The sequence below is a fragment of the Myxine glutinosa genome, chromosome 14, assembly GCF_964187855.1.
Source record: "Myxine glutinosa chromosome 14, kmMyxGlut1.1, whole genome shotgun sequence".
Taxonomy (NCBI): domain Eukaryota; kingdom Metazoa; phylum Chordata; class Myxini; order Myxiniformes; family Myxinidae; genus Myxine; species Myxine glutinosa.
This window is the reverse complement of record NC_136274.1, coordinates 46,353,892-46,373,457: the sequence shown is the minus strand read 5'-3', so window position 1 is coordinate 46,373,457 and position 19,566 is coordinate 46,353,892. Positions and strand designations below refer to the sequence as shown.

The 19,566-nt window shown below is 46.9% G+C and overlaps 1 protein-coding gene across 1 annotated transcript in view; it reads left to right on the top strand.

Moving 5' to 3' along the window:
* LOC137439349 (uncharacterized) overlaps positions 1-290 on the top strand; it is a 34,696-nt gene extending 34,406 nt beyond the window's left edge. The window contains exon 9 of the mRNA XM_078767970.1: positions 205-290. Coding sequence (XP_078624096.1) covers positions 205-290 — 86 coding nt within the window. The remainder of the gene's footprint in view (positions 1-204) is intronic.
* Positions 291-19,566: the final 19,276 nt, after the last annotated feature.

Sequence of the window (19,566 nt, the reverse complement as noted above, 5' to 3'; positions counted from 1 at the left end):
TATCTCAAGGGTGGAATGACATTGAAGAAAATGTGGAAGTTGATTCCACAGCCCAGAAACAAGTGGAACACATGATTGAAGGTGAGCAGTGATCCTGGATAATTTTATTATTTAATTATGCTTCGCAAATCTTATTCCATTGTGAAAGAAATTGTCACTGATGGGAACTATGCACGATTATTGTGAGTTTTAAAATTATCGAAGGTGAATGTGTTGGCACAACAGCAGTGGCTGGGAAGGTGTGCCAGCCAATGATGAAATACAACATATTCCACCTGCATAATCACTAATCAGGTAAGAGTACACTCTATTTCCCACATCGATAAAAAAAAATTGCAGACTCCATTGTGCGAAGCCATCTCCTCTGCATGGATTTTCCATCTTTTAAAGAATCCTGAATAATGGCAATCAAACCCGCACAGATAACCAATAAAATGTTTCTAAAAAGGATAAAACACACAAACGACTCGTATGTTTCTAACAACGTTTTCATCACTGCCGCCTGTGGATAAAATTGGTCTCCATGGTGGAGACTTCTGCTTGTTCACAATCATTGCTGACCCTGCATTCATGTTGCAGCAGAGTTACTTTCACCATTGTCGTGATCACAGAACATGTGCTCCTTGGTGAGTGCTGTACTGCGAACACCAATTACTATCTACCATTCCTGCAAAGATAGCCTTGTTGCCTATTATTAACATAGTTGTAAATATAACGGCGGCACTGCCTGGGCTATAGCTTTGCTCTTGTACATTCAATAATGTGGTAAGGTTGCATGGCCATTTGTATTTATAATGATCGACGAGTACAAGCTAAATTATCCACCCCCCCCCCCCCCCGAACCCACACTCCAAAGCAACCAGAAGGTCGCCCCACTATATACAGTCACGTGAAAAAGTAAGTACACCCCATGTAAAGTTTTGACTTTTTCAACATATTTCAACATACAGCTATTTGATCTTCATTTCAACAATATTGATAGATAAAGGTGATATAATATAACAAATATCATCAAACATTTACATTTTGTAGTCCATTGTATAATTTAAATAAACATAAATGCAAATTTCGCATGTGGAAAAGGTAAGTACACCCTTGGCTCTAATAGGTGGCATTGCCCCCTTTGGCAGAAACAACCTCAAGTAGGCGTTTCGTATAACTGTGTACTAGTCTCTGACATCTACTGGGAGAAATTTTTGCCCATCCTCCATGCAGAATTCTTTCAGCTGTGCGATGCTTGAGGGGTTTCTTGCATGCACAGCTCGTTTCAAATCCCCCCACATCTCGATGGGATTTAGATCCGGGCTTTGACTTGGCCATTCCAGAACCCTCTATTTCTTTCTTTTCAGCCATTCCTTGGTGGATTTACTGGTGTGTTTAGGGTCATTGTCATGTTGCAAGGTCCACCTTTGGTTGAGCTTCAACACTCCGACAGATGGCCTCACATTATCCTCAAGCACCCTCTGGTACAATGAAGAATTCATAGTGGATTCCATGATGGTGAGCTGCCCAGGCCCTGATGCAGCAAAGCTGCCCCAAACCATAATATTTCCACCATCATGCTTTACAGTTGGTATCAGGTTCTTGTGGTCAAATGCTGTCTTTGGTTTTCGCCAAACATGTCTTCTGGTACTGTGGCCAAATAGCTCTACCTTTGACTCATCTGTCCAGAGCACATTGTTCCAGAAGTGCTGGTCTTTGCCTCGGTGTTCATTGGCAAACTTTAGTCTTGCCCTGATGTTCTTTCTGGACAGCAAAGGTTTCCTCCTGGCACACCTCCCATGTAGATCAAATTTGTGCAGACTCTTTCTAATGGTAGACTCGTGCACTTTGACATCAACAGTGGCAAGAGCTACCTGTAGGTTCCGTGATGACATTCTGGGGTTCTTCGAGACTTCTTTCAGCATCTTGCGGTCTGCTCTCGGGCTGAACTTGCTGGGGCAGCCTGGCCTGAACAAGTTGGCAGTTGTTTGGAATCTTCTCCACTTGTAGATGATCTTCCGGACAGTCGAATGATTGATTTCAAATTGTTTGGAGATCTTCTAAAATCCCTTCCCGGACTCGTAGGCATCTATAACCTTCTTTCTGAAGGCCTCAGAGAGCTCTTTTGATCGAGGCATGGTGACGCCGCACACTTCAACAACAAAGAGCATATCAAACGAAATATCTGAGGTTTAAATAAGACAGGTTCCTCCAAGATCCTCTCTAACGATGTTCTAATCATTTGCACCTGAGCTGGTGCACCTGATTCTAATTTTAGATATTTCAAGTAGTGATAAATGTAGTGGTGTACTTACTTTTTCCACATGCGAAATTTGCATTTATGTTTATTTAAATTATACAATGGACTACAAAATGTAAATGTTTCATGATATTTGTTGTATTATATCACCTTTATCTATCAATATTGTTGAAATGAAGATCAAATAGCTGTATGTTGAAATATGTTGAAAAAGTTAAAACTTTACATGGGGTGTCCTTACTTTTTCATGTGACTGTATATATACACGAGTATATATACTGTATATAGATATATATATATATATTGTTATGAATTTTGGAATAGTGATATATAGATTCAGGTAGATCTGCATAGGTAGGTGCTGCGATGATCGTGGATGGAAAGAACCACTTCGATGTACATAAGTCTGGGACCTGTTTAGCCCGAATGTCGGATTAAGGTGTATCTTCGTCCCCATTACGAGCAATGGGGCATGTTAACTAGTTATAGGGATGATGTTAACTACTAACTTGTTTGTCAAACCTCTGTGATCTATCCTTTGTTCCTCATGGCACCACACACAAACACCAGTGAGGAATCCCACCATTAAAAGCATCAGACATACTAATTAAATCCCCCCCACAATAAAACCTCCAAGAAGAAAGACATCAACACAAGGGCTAACAACACCGCCTGGTTGAACACACATCGCACAGGCAGGCCGGGAGCCACGCCCAGAAGGACTCGCTTTTGGGCGGGAGTCGAGCAACCAAAGGCCAGGAGAAGGAGGGAGCAGTGACTGGTCGCCACGAAGCAAGAAGCTACCAGCCGATTGGGGAAAGAAGGAGCAGTAAGCAGCACGCTGGTTGGCCAGATTCCATTGATGACGTCAAAGGGTGGACTGCGCATGATAGGTGGAGAGCGAAGACAGTAGTTGTGGCCTGCGAGCATTGGTAGGGAGAGACAGATGACATCACGAGGGGTTGATAAAAGGTGAAGAGAAACTGACAGAAGACCTGGGTTCTCCGTGCGAGCGACGAGCGTACAAGGGCGGCTTGCCACTGGAGTGTGACGAGCAGGGGCGAGCGAGATGCCCGGTGAGGCCGAGCAGCGCACGAACAAGGGCGAGTCGAGGTTTTCTTGGTGCCAAGCCATTTTGGCGCGCACGGAGCCGTGTCCGGACTGCGCAAACAGGGCCGATGCCATTCCTGACGAGACGCCGAGCTGGTTGAGCAAAGTGCAAGAATTACACATTTATTTTCTCCAACGTTCGTTTATCCCCCCCCCCCCCCCCCCCGTCTGTGTGTAAGTCTTGTGTGAGGGATCCCAATTTAGGACATTTATTTGAGTGTCGCGTATATTTTGTATTACTGGCATTCCGTTTAATAAAGCCGGCATTTATTTTTGTACATAAAACCCAGGTTTTCGTTTGAGTTACTTTTGCAGGGTTGAAGACTGCTCGGCGGAGCGCGACAGGTAAGAGCTTCTTCTTCTTTTCTCTTCTTCCTCCCGCATGTAGATATAAAATCCGCTCTTGAATTGAACGCCTCCATTAACGCTCATTTTGCTATCCGTGACTTCCCAGTCTTCACCGAGGGGAATCACAGGATAATATATATTATTATTATTATTATATATATATATATATATACATATATATATACATATATATATATATATATATATATATATACATTAATATATATATACATATATACATATATATATATATATATATATATATATATATATATATATATATATATATATATATATATATATATATATTGTTGATGTTTTGAGAGTGTAAATATGACATCATTAAAGGTTAAAGGTTTGCCCCCCATGGTTAGTCCACAAGCAACACATAGGCCCATTAGAATTAGTTATGTCATTGTATGTGTCAGAGTAGGCCATTTCCCTCGTGACATCTGCGTTGTGTAAAGAAATAAGCTTAGGTCCCTGTTCATTTTGCGGCCGCCCTTCATTTACATCTTGGGGCAAACTCGATCCCGCGCCCCATTTGGCATCCCTCAAGTTCGTTACGCTTTGGCCGCCAGCAGCGTTAGCTGCCCGTTGCTCGCTCAAATTAGTTGGGTAACCACGAGGTCGGCCTGAAAAGAGGGAGGAGCGCGAGGGTCGCGGTGTGGCCGCTTCAAGCAGCGTGTCAGAGGCGGTGACGGTAAGGGCACCAGCCAACCAGGGCTGAGAGGGCATGGCTTGAGAGGGCATGGTACCGAGCGTCTAAGTGCTGGAAGGTTCTCTGGGCAAGGCTATATAAGTCTTTGCACAAAGCCCTTGAACAGGACTTACTCGCAGAGGACTGATGAGAGGAGAACTCATTTGGTGAATTGCGCATTGTATGAGGACTGGTTGGAAAAGGATTTGTTGGGTGAACGAATTGCACTTTGTGAGAGGACTGGCTGGAAGAGCACTGCAATTGAGAGAACTGACCCGGAGCATTCGTGTGAGAACTGCATTAAGAGGACTGGCGTGCATACGATGGTTTCGAGCCTTGATTTAGAAGCGCATTGCTCGCGTTTATTGAACTATTATGAACTATTCGTTTATTACGTACGTGGCTGAGCCGCAAGTGTAACTGCCAAAGCCAGCCCTACCGTTCGCCCTGTGATAATCCCGTGTGCGCCAAACGACACGTGGAGAGCTCCTGCCGTCTGGTTCATCTGCTTCGCGGTGCGAGTTGGGGGCCGGAGAGCGAGCTGCCTGGACGCCATTCCTGGACGTGCTGACCTGGTCAACTACAAACCCCGTGTGAGTGTCTGAGTGTGACGGGCCCGTTTGTCTTGGGATAAGTTAAGACTGTTTAAGGCTGCACTGTTTATTCTTCTTCTTCTTCTTCTTCTTCTTATTGTACAAAGTGTAAATAAATTCTGTTATTCCTTTCTTCCCAAATTCGACCGTTTCCGTGATATCTCCATTGGGTAAGCGTGGCACGATTAAGAACCGCTCGGATCGGGATCTAGTCCTTGATAACGACTCGGGTCACGGGTGCGCTACCGCTCGGAATATCCACCTACATCCGTGATTCGGGCCGGGCTTATTTCCTCGTTTCCGGTCAGCGTTAGTACTTAGGTCATAGCGAATTCATAGTCCTAAAACCCTCTTTAACGCTGTCCGGGAAGGGCGTCATAGGTCCCGGGTCCCGTCGGCTAGTCAAAGACAAGGGGACTAATCCCCCCATGGTAAGGGGAAAGGCCGGCGCTGAGATCCGCAACAATTGGTAGTCAGGAGTGGGGATTTGGAACCTGGGACTAAATTTTTTAGACCAAATTTTGGACACCAATTTTGCATATTGGCCGCAACAATTGGTGTCAGGGGAGTGGGATTGGACCCGAAGTGCGCTAACGCACTCAAAATTACGAGCGGATGAAATTTAATAGAACATCCAAATTAACATCGTGCCATGGATAACCAAGACGGTCAGATGCCGGTGGGGGTAAATGAGGAGGATGAGGAGTTAGAATGAACCCAGGACCCCCGGGAAGAATTGGGAGAAATGGAGGAGAACATTGATGAGGGTGCAGCAGTAGGGGTAGCAGGGGAAGAAAATGGCTGCGCCTCGCACGTGGCGGCGAGAGCCGAGCCCACGGCGCCAATGGATATGAACATCTTAATGGCGCAAATCAAGGCATGCTTCGTGGTGCAAAGTAATGAAATGAATGCAAAAATGGATGCTCGGAGTTATAAAATTGAAGGGTTAGAAAACAAAATGGGTGGCCAAATGAAAGAAATGAAAGACGGGTTAAAAGGGTTTGGAAACAGAACAGGTGGCGAAATAAAAGAGATGGGGAAAGACATAAGGCACAGGTCGAGCTGGAAAGTCGCATTGGTACACGACGGGGTAACGCGATGTGAGAAACGTGTGGAGAGCGGGGTAGAGCCGAGCACATTTAAAATGACTGGTATCGAAATCGCGACTCGGGGTATGGAAAAGCCGACGGCCGCTGAGTTGGAAAATGAAATTTTATTGTCACCAGCGGTCGTCGAGGAAAAAGAAAAAGAAATAATCATAGTTGAAATTGGGGCTGAAGAGACGGCAGAGATAGGAATTAAATCGGGGAAAGAAATGGAATGCGCACAAAGTCTGTTTTCGTATCGTGATGTCGTGCTGCCTAACCCCAATGAAAGTTTGCAGGTGCGTGAGAAGAGAATCCCGAAGGTGACTAGGAGCGTGTATGGCGCGAAAATGTTTGGCGCGAATGTTTGGCGTTCCCGGTCGATGCACCGTGGTTGTGCATTTTTATTTATTCTGGTGTGTCAGGAAGGAAGATCTCAAGTTTAATTATGGTACACCGAGGACGAAGCAGGAAGACGCAGGTAGCAGCAGCCCAGCCGCAGCCAAGCAGCAAACATTTATTGTGCATTTTGATGATTGTGCATTTTTGTGCATTTTGGTGCATTTATTATGGTGTATTGGTGCAGTGCATTCTGTGTTTCTCTCTTCCAAAATTTCTTTCCCAACAAAAGAACAGGTCCTGGGTTGTAGAACTGTAAATAATTAGGTAGTCTTGAAAATAACATGCTCCCCACCGGATTTATGTGTGGTTTTGAGAATTCTTTCCGCAATTCGGTTAGCCGTGGGTGTGAATCTGTTAGTTAGTACACAACGCAGTAGGTGGGACATATTTAGTGTTGTAAAACTGTCACACACAGGGTGTTAGATTAAATGTAGAGGGGAACCACATCTAAGTGTCACACGTAAGTTAAAAAGTAGTCCTGACCCTTGTGTTACGTGGTCCCCTCGGTGACTACCTGGTCTCGGTGACCCCCGGACCGTGAGAGGACCTTCGCCAGCAAGTAGTATTATATATATGAGCTTTCGTAACGCAATCAATAGGAATTCCAATCAAAAGGAAACCCCACACCAAGGATCCGGAATAATCAATGATATATTCCCCGAGCAATCAACCATCAACAATCAGCAATCAATATCACAAAGATGTAAACTCGTCTACACTAACTCTAAGATGGCCATCTTATACATTCCTCACGTGAGCCCCACTCCTGACTCCCTCCGTGGTCAATGTCTCTCCCAATGTCTCTCTTCTCCGCACACGGGCGGTTGAACGAACCCCGGGCGGACATGCTCCAAACGTGCCGTCTCATACCGGGGACAGCTGCTGCAGCGCACACCTCCTTGCCAAGCAACGGGGCAAAACCCAGCGCGGCTTCCAACGCGCGCGAGGCCCCAAAGTGCGACCCGTACGCGTCCTTGTAGACGGGGCAAAACCAAGCGCGGTTTGCAACGCGCGCGAGGCCCAACGTGCGACCCGTACGCGTCCTTGTAGACGGGGCAAAACCAAGCGCGGTTTGCAACGCGCGCGAGGCCCAACGTGCGACCCGTACGCGTCCTTGTAGACGGGGCAAACTGTGCCGGACGCTTGGTTCCGTGTACGAACTCACGGTGACTTGACGTGTCAAAAGGTAGTTACACGTCCAGGTAACTCCTCTCGCCAGACGGGTTTCGGAACGCCGCTTTGTCCACGCAGCGCAAGGTCGCTTCCACCTTTTTTCGGAGCGGGGCGAGGAAGACGAAACCTCCTCCTTTTACCTCGTGTCTTTTTCTCTTCCCTTTTCGGTCACTTCCGTTTCCGGCCACTTCCGTTTCCGGCCACTCTTTCAGAAGGGCTCCTGACCCTCCAACCACAACAACTACACAACAACTTAATATACTACACACGGATAAGCAAAGACCTGAATGGTAATTCACATACATTCACATAAATATGTAACACTCCCCCCCTTCAAGAAAGAAAGTTTGAACCCAGCGAAAACTTTCTTTGCCGGCCAATTTGGAGAAACAACCCAGATAACTCAACCCCCCCCCCCCCCCAGATTAACTCAATCTGGACAAAGCGTCCGCCACGACATTGTCCCGGCCCCGTACATGTTCAATTTCCAAGTTGAACCCCTGCAAAGCCAAACTCCATCTCATCAACCTCTGATTTTTATTTTTCATTCTTTGAATGAAGGTTAAGGGGTTGTGATCCGTAAAGACCTTTATGGGAAAGGACGTGCTTCCTAAATACACCTCATAATGTTGAAGCCCTAGCAGGAGAGCCAGGGTCTCTTTCTCTACGGTGGCATAATTTGCCTGATGTTTATTGAACTTTTTGGAGTAGTAGCACACGGGGTGGTCCACCCCATCCTCATCTTCCTGTAACAAGACCGCTCCAGCCCCCACATCGCTTGCATCTACGGCCAACTTGAAAGGTGCCTGAAAGTCCGGAGCGGTTAGGACCGGAGAGCTCATTAGTATCGCTTTGACATGGGCAAAGGCCGCCTGACATTTGCCATCCCAAACGAATGGGGTCTCCTTTCTCAACAAACTCGTTAAAGGGGCTACCACATCCGAAAAATTCTTACAGAACCGCCGGTACCACCCGCCATACCTAAGAATCTCATCAGCTCTTTCTTCCCCTTTGGGACTTGGAAGCGATCGATAGCCTCTACCTTGGCGGTCACTGGTTGTACTTGACCCTGCCCTACTACATGGCCGAGGAACACTACCTGTGCTCTTACAAATTCACTCTTGGCTAAGTTGATGGTCAGACCTGCCTCGGACATCGTCTGAAAAAATGCGTGGATTTGCTTAATGTGGTCTTCCATGGTCATGGTGTGGATGATTACATCATCCAGATATGCCTCCACCCCCTCCAAGTCTGCAATGAGCCTATTAATCAGTCGTTGAAATGTAGCCGGCCCGTTCTTCAACCCAAAAGGGAGGACCTTGTACTGATATAACCCATTCGGAGTGACCAAAGCTGAGATTTCTTTGGCTCTATCGGTAAGAGGGATCTGCCAATACCCTTTCAGCAAGTCAAATTTGGTAACAAATTTAGCTGGGCCTATTCGATCAATACAGTCGTCAATCCTCGGGAGCGGATAGGAGTCGGTCTTGGTCACTGCATTCACCCGTTTTAAATCTGTACAACACCGGAAGCTGCCATCGGGTTTCGGCACCAACACACATGGGGAGCTCCATTCACTGTTGCTTGGTTCGATTATGTCATTGTCCAACATATATTGCATCTCCTTCCGAAGGTACTCCATCTTCACCGGGTTCATCCGATAGGGGTGTTGTTTCACTGGAGTGGCCTCCCCCACCTCGATATCATGATATACTAAGTCCGTACGACCAGGTACATCTGTGAACAAATGTTTAAATTCGAACATTAGGCTGGACAGTTGTCCTTGCTGTTCCCTTGTTAAATGACCTAACTTCTCATCCAAATGACTCAACACTTCGGTGTTCGTCAATTTGGGGCAGGCCTGGTCATCCAAGTTATCAAACTTCACACCGGCGTTTCCGTCCATCGTCACCGGTACGACCGGTGAGACAGGAACTACGTCTTCCACCGGTTTCCTCTCATGATATTTCTTCAGTCGGTTGACATGACACAACTGTCGCTTTTTTCGTCGGTCGGGAGTGGTCACCACATAGTCGGTCTCATTCACCCTCTCCTCCACTGCATAAGGACCGAAATATCTAGCCTGGAGGGGCTGACCTGGAACGGGCAGCAATACTAACACCCGGTCCTGAGGACTGAAATTCCTTATCTGCGAGGTCTTGTCATGTCTCTCCTTCATTTTCCCCTGGGCCCTTTTCAAGTTCCGTCGTGCCACCTCACACGCCTTTGCCAATCGGTTTTTTACTGTGGACACATACTCCACCATCAGTGTCCGGGACTCCTGTAGTAACCACTGTTCTTTCACCAATTTCAACGGTCCCCGCACTGCGTGTCCAAACACCAGTTCAAACGGACTGAATCCCAAGGAATCCTGCACGGACTCCCTCGCCGCAAACAACAATAGGGGTATCCCTTCATCCCAATCCTTGGCACATTCCAAACAATACGTTCGGATCATATTCTTTAAAGTCTGGTGAAACCTTTCCAGGGCCCCTTGGCTCTCGGGATGGTAGGCGCTGGATCTTACTTGTTCCACCCCCAACAGGTGTACCACTTGCTGGAACAGTGTGGACATGAAATTGGACCCCTGATCCGATTGGATGATCTTAGGTAGACCAACCCAAGTGAAAAATTTAATCAAGGCCTTTGCAATAACTGCCGCCGTTATTTTCCTCAGAGGCACTGCCTCGGGGAACCTGGTGGACGCGCACATGATGGTCAGTAAGTATTGATGTCCCGCTTTGGTTTTGGGTAAAGGGCCCACACAGTCCACAATGACTCGGCTGAATGGCTCTTCAAAAGCTGGAATTGGCTTTAACGGGGCGGGTGGGATTTTTTGATTCGGCTTTCCCACCAGCTGACAAGAATGGCAGGACTTGCAGAACTCCGCCACATCCCGTCGCAGTCCCGGCCAGAAAAAATGTACCAATATCCTGTCACAGGTCTTGTTCACTCCCAGGTGCCCCGCCCAAGGGGTCTCATGTGCCAAACTCAAGATCTCCTTCCGGTACAGCGGTGGCACCACAATCTGATAGTGAACTTTCCACTCATCGTCTGCGGGCACCTCCGGGGGCCTCCATTTCCTCATTAGGGTTTCCCCCTTCATGAAATACCCCACAGGTATCTTCGTAGCCTCTTCTTCCGTAACGGCTTTCTCAATTAACCTTTGGATCTCCGAGTCTTCGTGTTGTTCTTCCACTAGCCTCCTTCGGACCAGCGCGGTTTGCTCCACTTCGTTCTCCTCGGTCCCCGACGGACACTCCACGTCCCTTTGCGTTCCAGACGCTACCATTTCTCGAGATTCCTGGGAATCCCTCCCCTGGTTATTTCCTTTTTCCGAGTTGTTTTCCCGTACCTCTAAGGGTTCCAACTCCCCCTCTCTTTCTTCCTCCTTCTCTTCCGCGTGCTTTCTACCCATAGCCCGAGTCACTGCACAGGATGGAAAGATACCCGGAATCTCCATCTCTAACCGAGTGGTGTTATTTTCCTTACTGGGCTTGTCCACCATTATTGGATTACCCGAAACTCGCCCCCCGGCCAAATCATTCCCGATAATAAAAGAGATTCCCTCCACAGGAAGGGTGGCTTGTAAGCCTACGGTGACCGGCCCGGATACCAACTCAGAACTCAACTGGATGACATGAAGCGGAGCTTTAACATAGCCCCCGACCCCCTGTAAAAGCACACTAACCCCAGTTGCCGTCTTCTCCGACAATGGCAAAATGCCCTCCAGCATCAACGATTGGTGGGCTCCTGTGTCCCTCAATACCCTAATTGGCTTCTGGTTCCTCGGGTCGCCATCCAGCGACACGAACCCCTCTGAAATGAAATGTTTGTAGCCCTCCTGAACAAGGTTCTCCCGGGACGCCGTACCTTTGACAGGGGAATCTTCCCTCAGCTCTGCTCTCCAAGAATGATTTCTCACACTTGCCAGTGCATTCGGAGTCGCACTAGACTGATTCCGTTCCGGGTTCTCCCTTTTCCGGAGGTAACATTGGGACATCAAGTGTCCAGTTTTATGGCAAAAAGCACAAGTAGGCCCGGGGGAGAACCTCGGGGTCGGCCTTGAGCCCCCCGAAAAATAAGTTTGTCTTGGGCCCGTAGCCCTCGGATTTCTAATCGTTGGGGTATCATAGTTGTCCCCATAATCATCTCGAGGCCGCCGCCATGTAAGGTCGTTCTCCGCACCGGGTGTTCCATAACTCCCCTGCTGAAGTCTAGGCGAGGAGTTAGGTTTGTGGACCCCTATTCGGTGGGTTAAGGCATAATCATCTGCCATGGTGGCTGCGTCCCACAACTTTGGTACCTTCTTTTCCTGCAGGTACACTTTGATGTCCTCGTGGACACACTGCTGGAATTCCTCCACCAGGATCAAGTCCCGCAATGTCTCGAAGTCTTTCCCGACTCCTTTTGACTCACACCACCGATCAAACATGTTTTCTTTCACTCTGGCAAACTCCACATGGGTCTCACTCTCCCTCTTCCTGGCATTCCTGAATTTTTGCCTGTAAGCTTCCAGAACCAACTCATAGGCCTTGAGGATGTGCTTCTTCAGTACCTCATAATCTGCACATTGGTCCATTGGTAGCGCCGAATAAATTTCCTGAGCTTTCCCCACCAGCACACTTTGCACGAGTATGGTCCATGCCTCCTCCGGCCAGTTTAATTGTCGAGCCACTTTCTCAAAGTGTGGAAAAAATTTCGCGACTTCTTTTTCACTGAACGGTGGAACCAGCCTCACATGTCTGCCCACATCCCAGGTTTTCTGGTTAGGTGTCGACCCCGTCAGCAAGGGTGGTGCCTCTCCCCGTTCTCTCATTAACTCCAGCTCCTTGAATTTGATTTCTTGCTGAAGCTCCATGTCACGTTCCTTTAATTCCCTTTCCGCTTTTCTCTCCTCTGCTTCGAGGTCCCTTGCAGCTCTCCTTTCCTCTGCCTGTTCCTTTTCTCTTCTTTCCTGGAGTTCTCTTTCCACTCTCCTTTCCTCGGTTCTTTCTTGTGCTGTTTTCTCTTCCAACCTTTCCTGGAGTTCTCGTTCCACTCTCCTTTCCTCTGCTTGTTTCTCTTCTCTCCTCGCTTCTGCTTTCCTTTCTTCTTCTTTTAACCTTTCCTGGAGTTCTCGTTCCACTCTCCTTTCCTCCGCTTGTTTCTCTTCCCTCCTCTCTTCTGCTTTCCTTTCTTCTTCTGCTCTTTCCTTTTCTGCTTTCCTTTCTTCTTCTGCTCTTTCCTTTTCTGCTTTCCTTTCTTCTTCTTTAATCCGTTCCTGGCTCCGTAATTGCAACTCCAGTTTCCGGAGCTCAACGTCTTCTGGTTCTTCGGGTAGCCACTCCCAGGCTAACTCGTCCCATGTTCCTAATCCCACCATAGATTGTATCACCGTGGCCTGCAACTCTGCCTTCCTCAAATTAGTTCGGACCTCCAAGTTAAAATGTTTGGCCAATTTCAAGAGGTCCGACTTTAGCAACGCTCGGAACTGTGCCTCACTCGGGGTTACCCCAAAGTTCTGTGCCACAAACGCCATGGTGCCTATCGTTAACACCTGTTAACCTTCACCCAAGACTTTACCCCAATTTCTCCAAAAATTTTTTACCAATTAATAATTAATTAATAAATTTTTAATTAATAAAAAAAATTATTATTTTATTATTTTATACAATTTTAAATCCCGGACGTAGACCCAATTGCGAAACCGCAAATCGTAATTTGGACGAGCCCCCAATTCTGTTACGTGGTCCCCTCGGTGACTACCTGGTCTCGGTGACCCCCGGACCGTGAGAGGACCTTCGCCAGCAAGTAGTATTATATATATGAGCTTTCGTAACGCAATCAATAGGAATTCCAATCAAAAGGAAACCCCACACCAAGGATCCGGAATAATCAATGATATATTCCCCGAGCAATCAACCATCAACAATCAGCAATCAATATCACAAAGATGTAAACTCATCTACACTAACTCTAAGATGGCCATCTTATACATTCCTCACGTGAGCCCCACTCCTGACTCCCTCCGTGGTCAATGTCTCTCCCAATGTCTCTCTTCTCCGCACACGGGCGGTTGAACGAACCCCGGGCGGACGTGCTCCAAACGTGCCGTCTCGTACCGGGGACAGCTGCTGCAGCGCACACCTCCTTGCCAAGCAACGGGGCAAAACCCAGCGCGGCTTCCAACGCGCGCGAGGCCCCAAAGTGCGACCCGTACGCGTCCTTGTAGACGGGGCAAAACCAAGCGCGGTTTGCAACGCGCGCGAGGCCCAACGTGCGACCCGTACGCGTCCTTGTAGACGGGGCAAAACCAAGCGCGGTTTGCAACGCGCGCGAGGCCCAACGTGCGACCCGTACGCGTCCTTGTAGACGGGGCAAACTGTGCCGGACGCTTGGTTCCGTATACGAACTCACGGTGACTTGACGTGTCAAAAGGTAGTTACACGTCCAGGTAACTCCTCTCGCCAGACGGGTTTCGGAACGCCGCTTTGTCCACGCAGCGCAAGGTCGCTTCCACCTTTTTTCGGAGCGGGGCGAGGAAGACGAAACCTCCTCCTTTTACCTCGTGTCTTTTTCTCTTCCCTTTTCGGTCACTTCCGTTTCCGGCCACTTCCGTTTCCGGCCACTCTTTCAGAAGGGCTCCTGACCCTCCAACCACAACAACTACACAACAACTTAATATACTACACACGGATAAGCAAAGACCTGAATGGTAATTCACATACATTCACATAAATATGTAACACTTGCTAAAAACCAGTCGTGCTCACTTGTGTTGGTTCGGCTCGGGGACGAGCCTGGCGAAGGAGGGGGGCAGTGTTGAGGTTTTGAGAGTGTAAATATGACATCATTAAAGGTTAAAGGTTTGCCCCCATAGTTAGTCCACAAGCAACACGTAGGCCCATTAGAATTAGTTATGTCATAGTATGTGTAAGAGTAGGCCATTTCCCTAGTGACATCTGCGTTGTGTAAAGAAATAAGCTTAGGTCCCTGTTCATTTTGCGGCCGCCCTTCATTTACATCTAGGGCCAAACTCGATCCCGCGCCCCATTTGGCATCCCTCAAGTTTGTTACGCTTTGGCCGCCAGCAGCGTTAGCTGCCCATTGCTCGCTCAAACTAGTCGGGTAACCATGAGGTAGGCCTGAAAAGAGGGAGGAGCGCGAGGGTCGAGGTGTGGCCGCGTCAAGCAGCGCGTCAGAGGCGGTGACGGTAAGGGCACCAGCCAACCAGGGCTGAGAGGGCATGGCTTGAGAGGGCGTGGTACAGAGCGTCTAGTAAGTGCAGGAAGGTTCGCTGGGCAAGGCTATTTAAGTCTTTGCACAAAGCCCTTGAACAGGACTTACTCGCAGAGGACTGATGAGAGGAGAACTCGTTGGGTGAATTGCGCTTTGTATGAGGACTGGTTGGAAAAGGACTCGTTGGGTGAACGAATTGCGCTTTGTGAGAGGACTGGCTGGAAGAGGACTGCCATTGAGAGAACTGATCTGGAGCATTCGTGTGAGAACTGCATTAAGAGGACTGGCGTGCACGCAATGGTTTCGAGCCTTGATTGAGAAGCGCATTGCTCGCGTTTATTGAACTATTACGAACTATTCACTTATTACGTATGCGGCTAGGCCGCAATTGTAACCGCCAAAGCCAGCCCTACCATTCGCCCTGTAATAATCCCGTGCACGCCAAAGGACACGTGGAGAGCTCCTGCCATCTGGTTCATCTGCTTCGCGGTGCGAGTTGGGGACCGGAGAGCGAGCTGCCTGGACGCCATTCCTGGACGTGCTGACCTGGTCAACTACAAACCTTGTGTGAGTGTGTCTGAGTGTGAAGGGCCCGTTTGTCTTGGGATAAGTTAAGACTATTTAAGGCTGCCCTGTGTATTCTTCTTCTTCTTATTGTACAAAGTGTAAATAAATTCTGTTATTCCTTTCTTCCCAAATTCGACCGTTTCCGTGATATCTCCATTGGGTAAGCGTGGCACGATTAAGAACCGCTCGGATCGGGATCTAGTCCTTGATAACAGCTCGCGTCACGGGTTCGCTACCGCTCGGCGTATCCACCTACATCCGTGATTCGGGCGGGGCTTATTTCCTCGTTTCCAGTCAGCGTTATTACTTAGGTAATAGCGAATTCATAGTCCTAAAGCCCTATTTAACGCTGTCCGGGAAGGACGTCATAGGTCCCGGGTCCCGTCGGCTAGTCAAAGACAAGGGGACTAATCCCCCCTTGTTAAGGGGAAAGGCCGGCGCTGAGATCCGCAACAATATATATATATATTGTTACGTTTGTGGGGGGTAAGCAATGTTACGTTTGTGGGTCCAGGTATAGTGTACCATGCTCCGTATGTCGCGATGAAGAAGAAGAAACCCCATGTATCATAAGTAGGAAATTTGTTTCGACCGCATGTCGTGGAAGCGCGTATAAGTGTCCATGAGAGGGGTGGGGTTACGTTAATTAGTTAGGGATTAATGGTAAATCCCCTGTATGTAAATGGCCTCTGTTATTTTTCCTCTGTTCCTTATGACAATGCAGCACACACACAAAGCCAGGAATTAGTGCATTAAATGACACTAAATAAAAGCTAACTGGAAGCAGGACTCAGCACCAACGATGATACCACCGACGGGTGGTGTCATCATTGCCTCCCGGAAAAGAGCAGGCAGGTTGCCTATTGCATATTTTAGTATGATTTCATGTATGAATATTATCATACTAAAATACGCCATTTGGTGTCTATCTGTCTGTCTGATGAATTTTTGACCCAAATACATTCTTTCTTTACTTATCCAATCTCAACCAAACTTGACATGATGACCAAGGGTTACACAATGAAGGTTGTAGCACATTTATTCCTCCCCAATGGGGTTTTCTCCACAGAGTGAGTTTTCCCCGCCATTGCCGTCAATGGGGTTGCATGTTGAGGTGAATATCCATGTAAAGTTAGCTTTATCGTGGCGTTTTTCAAAGGCCGCTTCGATTAACAATACATTTTTTTTTTTTGTACAAGATCGAGGCTCGTGTAAGAGCTAACATTGATCACAGAAAGACAAACTGACATATAAAACATGAAACTTATGATAAAGGGAGCGGGAGACAAGATGGAGAGCAGGGACATCGGGAGATCTGTGGGAGGGAGAGGGCTTGGGAGGAGGAGGCATGGGAAGGGGGGGGGGGGGGGTGGGGTGGGAGAGGTAAAAAAAACTCATGGACACTGCTTGGACTTCCAGGAAAGAAGTCGGTATTTCAAAAAAGTGGATCTGGGGTGAATTAATGAAGGTAGAAAAGATCAAGGTTTTGGATGGGGGAAGATAAGGATGGTGGTGAACAGCTGTTTTAAAGACCTGGAGGGAGGAGTGGGATTTTTTTTTTGTATACAAGATCGAGGCTCGTGTAAAAGCTAACATCAATCACAAAAAAAAAAACACGGACACACAAAACATACAATAAAGGGAGCATTCACGAGCCTCGATTATGTATACAAAAAAAGAAAAAAGAAAAAAAAAGGAGAAGATGGGGAGAGGGAAGCACATAAGCACAACAGCAGAGAACAGGGACAACGGAAGATCTGTGGGAGGGAGAGGGCTTGGGGGGAGGAGGCATGGGAAGGTGGGGTTGGGAAAGTATAAAACACATGGATACTGCTAGAACTTCTAGGAAAGAAAGAAGTCGGTATTTCAAAAAAAAGTGGATTTGGGGTGAATTAACGGGGGTAGAAAAGATCAAGGTTTTGGATGGGGGAAGATAAGTGATGGTGGTGAACAGCTGTTTTAAAGACCTGGAGGGAGGAGTCCGCCTGTAATGCCGCCTTTTCATCATCTATTGCGAGTGCAATTAAACCTGTGTCTCAGGTTTTATCACCAAGAGTGAGTCATTGTTGGAGGAGCCGGCGCCGTTATTATAGGCCGATACGCCATTTTGTCCTCGAAGAGGCTGTCAGCTAAGTGTTTCCTGGATGGGTTGTTTCTTTGGCAACAGTTTCTTTGGCAAATCCTGGATGGGTTGTCACTCTGACGCAGAATAATCGAGTCATTGGAAATTTAGCCACGGTACCGGCAATAATTCGCCTACTTTTTGACGGACACAGTGGGATCTTTAACGTCCATTAATTAATGGCAGCTGACGGGACACTCAGTTTCATGTCCTTCTGCGGGACGGCACATGCATTGACTTATCAACCTGCCTGCAAAGCACCAAGGTGACACTTTATAGCTACTTGGGTCCGGGATTCACACTTAGACGAGACAGCTCAGAGGTGAGTGCACTTACCTCGAAGCTAATCTGCCAGCACAGTCAAATTTCATTTATTCAATTAAATCTATATATTTTTGTGCTTTCCATTTTAAGTAAAATCTCATTGCTCTTTACAAAGAATAAAAATTCTGTAGCAAATAGAATTTGACACAAATGTGTAGATAGAGATGCCTCCACCCACTTTAAATGTCAACCCACTAATGCGTTTAATTTCAATTAAAGGTCACAGAGAGAGATGGGGGGAGAGGGGAGGAATATAGATGAAGAGACAGAGAAGGGATAAGGGTGGGGGAGAGAGAGGTGAGAAGGGGAGGGGAGGGAGATTTAGAGAGAGAGAGAGAGAGAGAGAAAGAGAAAGAGAGAGAGAGAGAAAGAGAAAGAGAGAGAAAGAGAGAGAAAAAAAAGAGAAAAAGTTGACTTTTATGTCCTTTTATTACAAAAGTATAAAAAAAAACCAATAAATGATGATTCAAAGAAAACAATCACAACAGTTGCACAAGCATTTACATGATAAATAAACAAATTATCAGCAAATAAACAAGCAAGTATTAAGGAAAACAACTACATAGTAAATACTAACTGCCCCTCAGCTATTTTGCAAAATGCATCTCTCACACACCACTGCTTCTCAAAGAGTTGTCACTCAGAACAACAACAAAATTCCAGCTTCACTCTTGAAACACAAATAGCTTTAAACATTTCCAAAACATCTGTACTATACAAATCATTCCGTATCTTTGATTTCCTGGTCTTATATATCGCCAACTTGGCTTGCGCAAGAAAGAAATGAATTAAAATTGTTGTTGGGGAATTGAACCGCCCACTAGGGCCAAAAATAAAGGCAGGAAAATCAAAAACAAAGGAAAACTGTGCAATTTTAGGTTTATGTCACTATCAGAGGTTGAAGAGCCAGGAAATCAAACATGTCAGTTTTGGGAAACAAAGTTCCAGAAAGTTCATTGAGATCCATTTTTTTATTTCGTCATCATCTAACAGCTTTAAGAGCAGATCCAGTTTTACCAAAACAAGAAATGAAGTGTCAAAAACAGCTGATAGATATAGATGTATTAATATTGTAGCTGATTCTTTGGCTGCATCGTAAACTATATCGTTGGAGAAAGGCAGCGCCATCATTGTGGGGCCACTTCCTCCAAGCAAAGTGGCTGTGTTTGTCACTCCTATCGGCGCTGTGTCGTGTCTCGTGTATTTGTCTGTATTTCCATGTGCGTGTGGCAGCACGACGACCAATCCTTCGATCCTGTAAAAAAGAAAAAAAGAAATGGGCCTGCCATCTTGAAAATCATTTGGTACCAAATAAGGTTTAACTAAGATTTTGCAAGGAATCATTTTCTAGGTAACCCACTGCTCGTTGTGTTGTTGTATCTCACCAAAGGGCAAGCCTACAGAAATAATTGTCGTGTGACTACCCTTGGTGAACATCGTAGGGTAGCACGGATGACCAAACGAGCTTTAACACTCCGAGGCGTTCAGTTCAATGGCGGAGTTAATACGCGTGGGGAGCAAACGGGGGAGAAGAGAAACCGGAGAGCTTACCTTCGCGGATCCCACCGGCAGTCCTCGAACCCGTAATAAATAAACTCAAACGAAACGGAATTAAAACATACAAAAATAAACAGGTTTACTTATAATCATTTTTGTAGGTAACGCACTGCTTGTTGTTT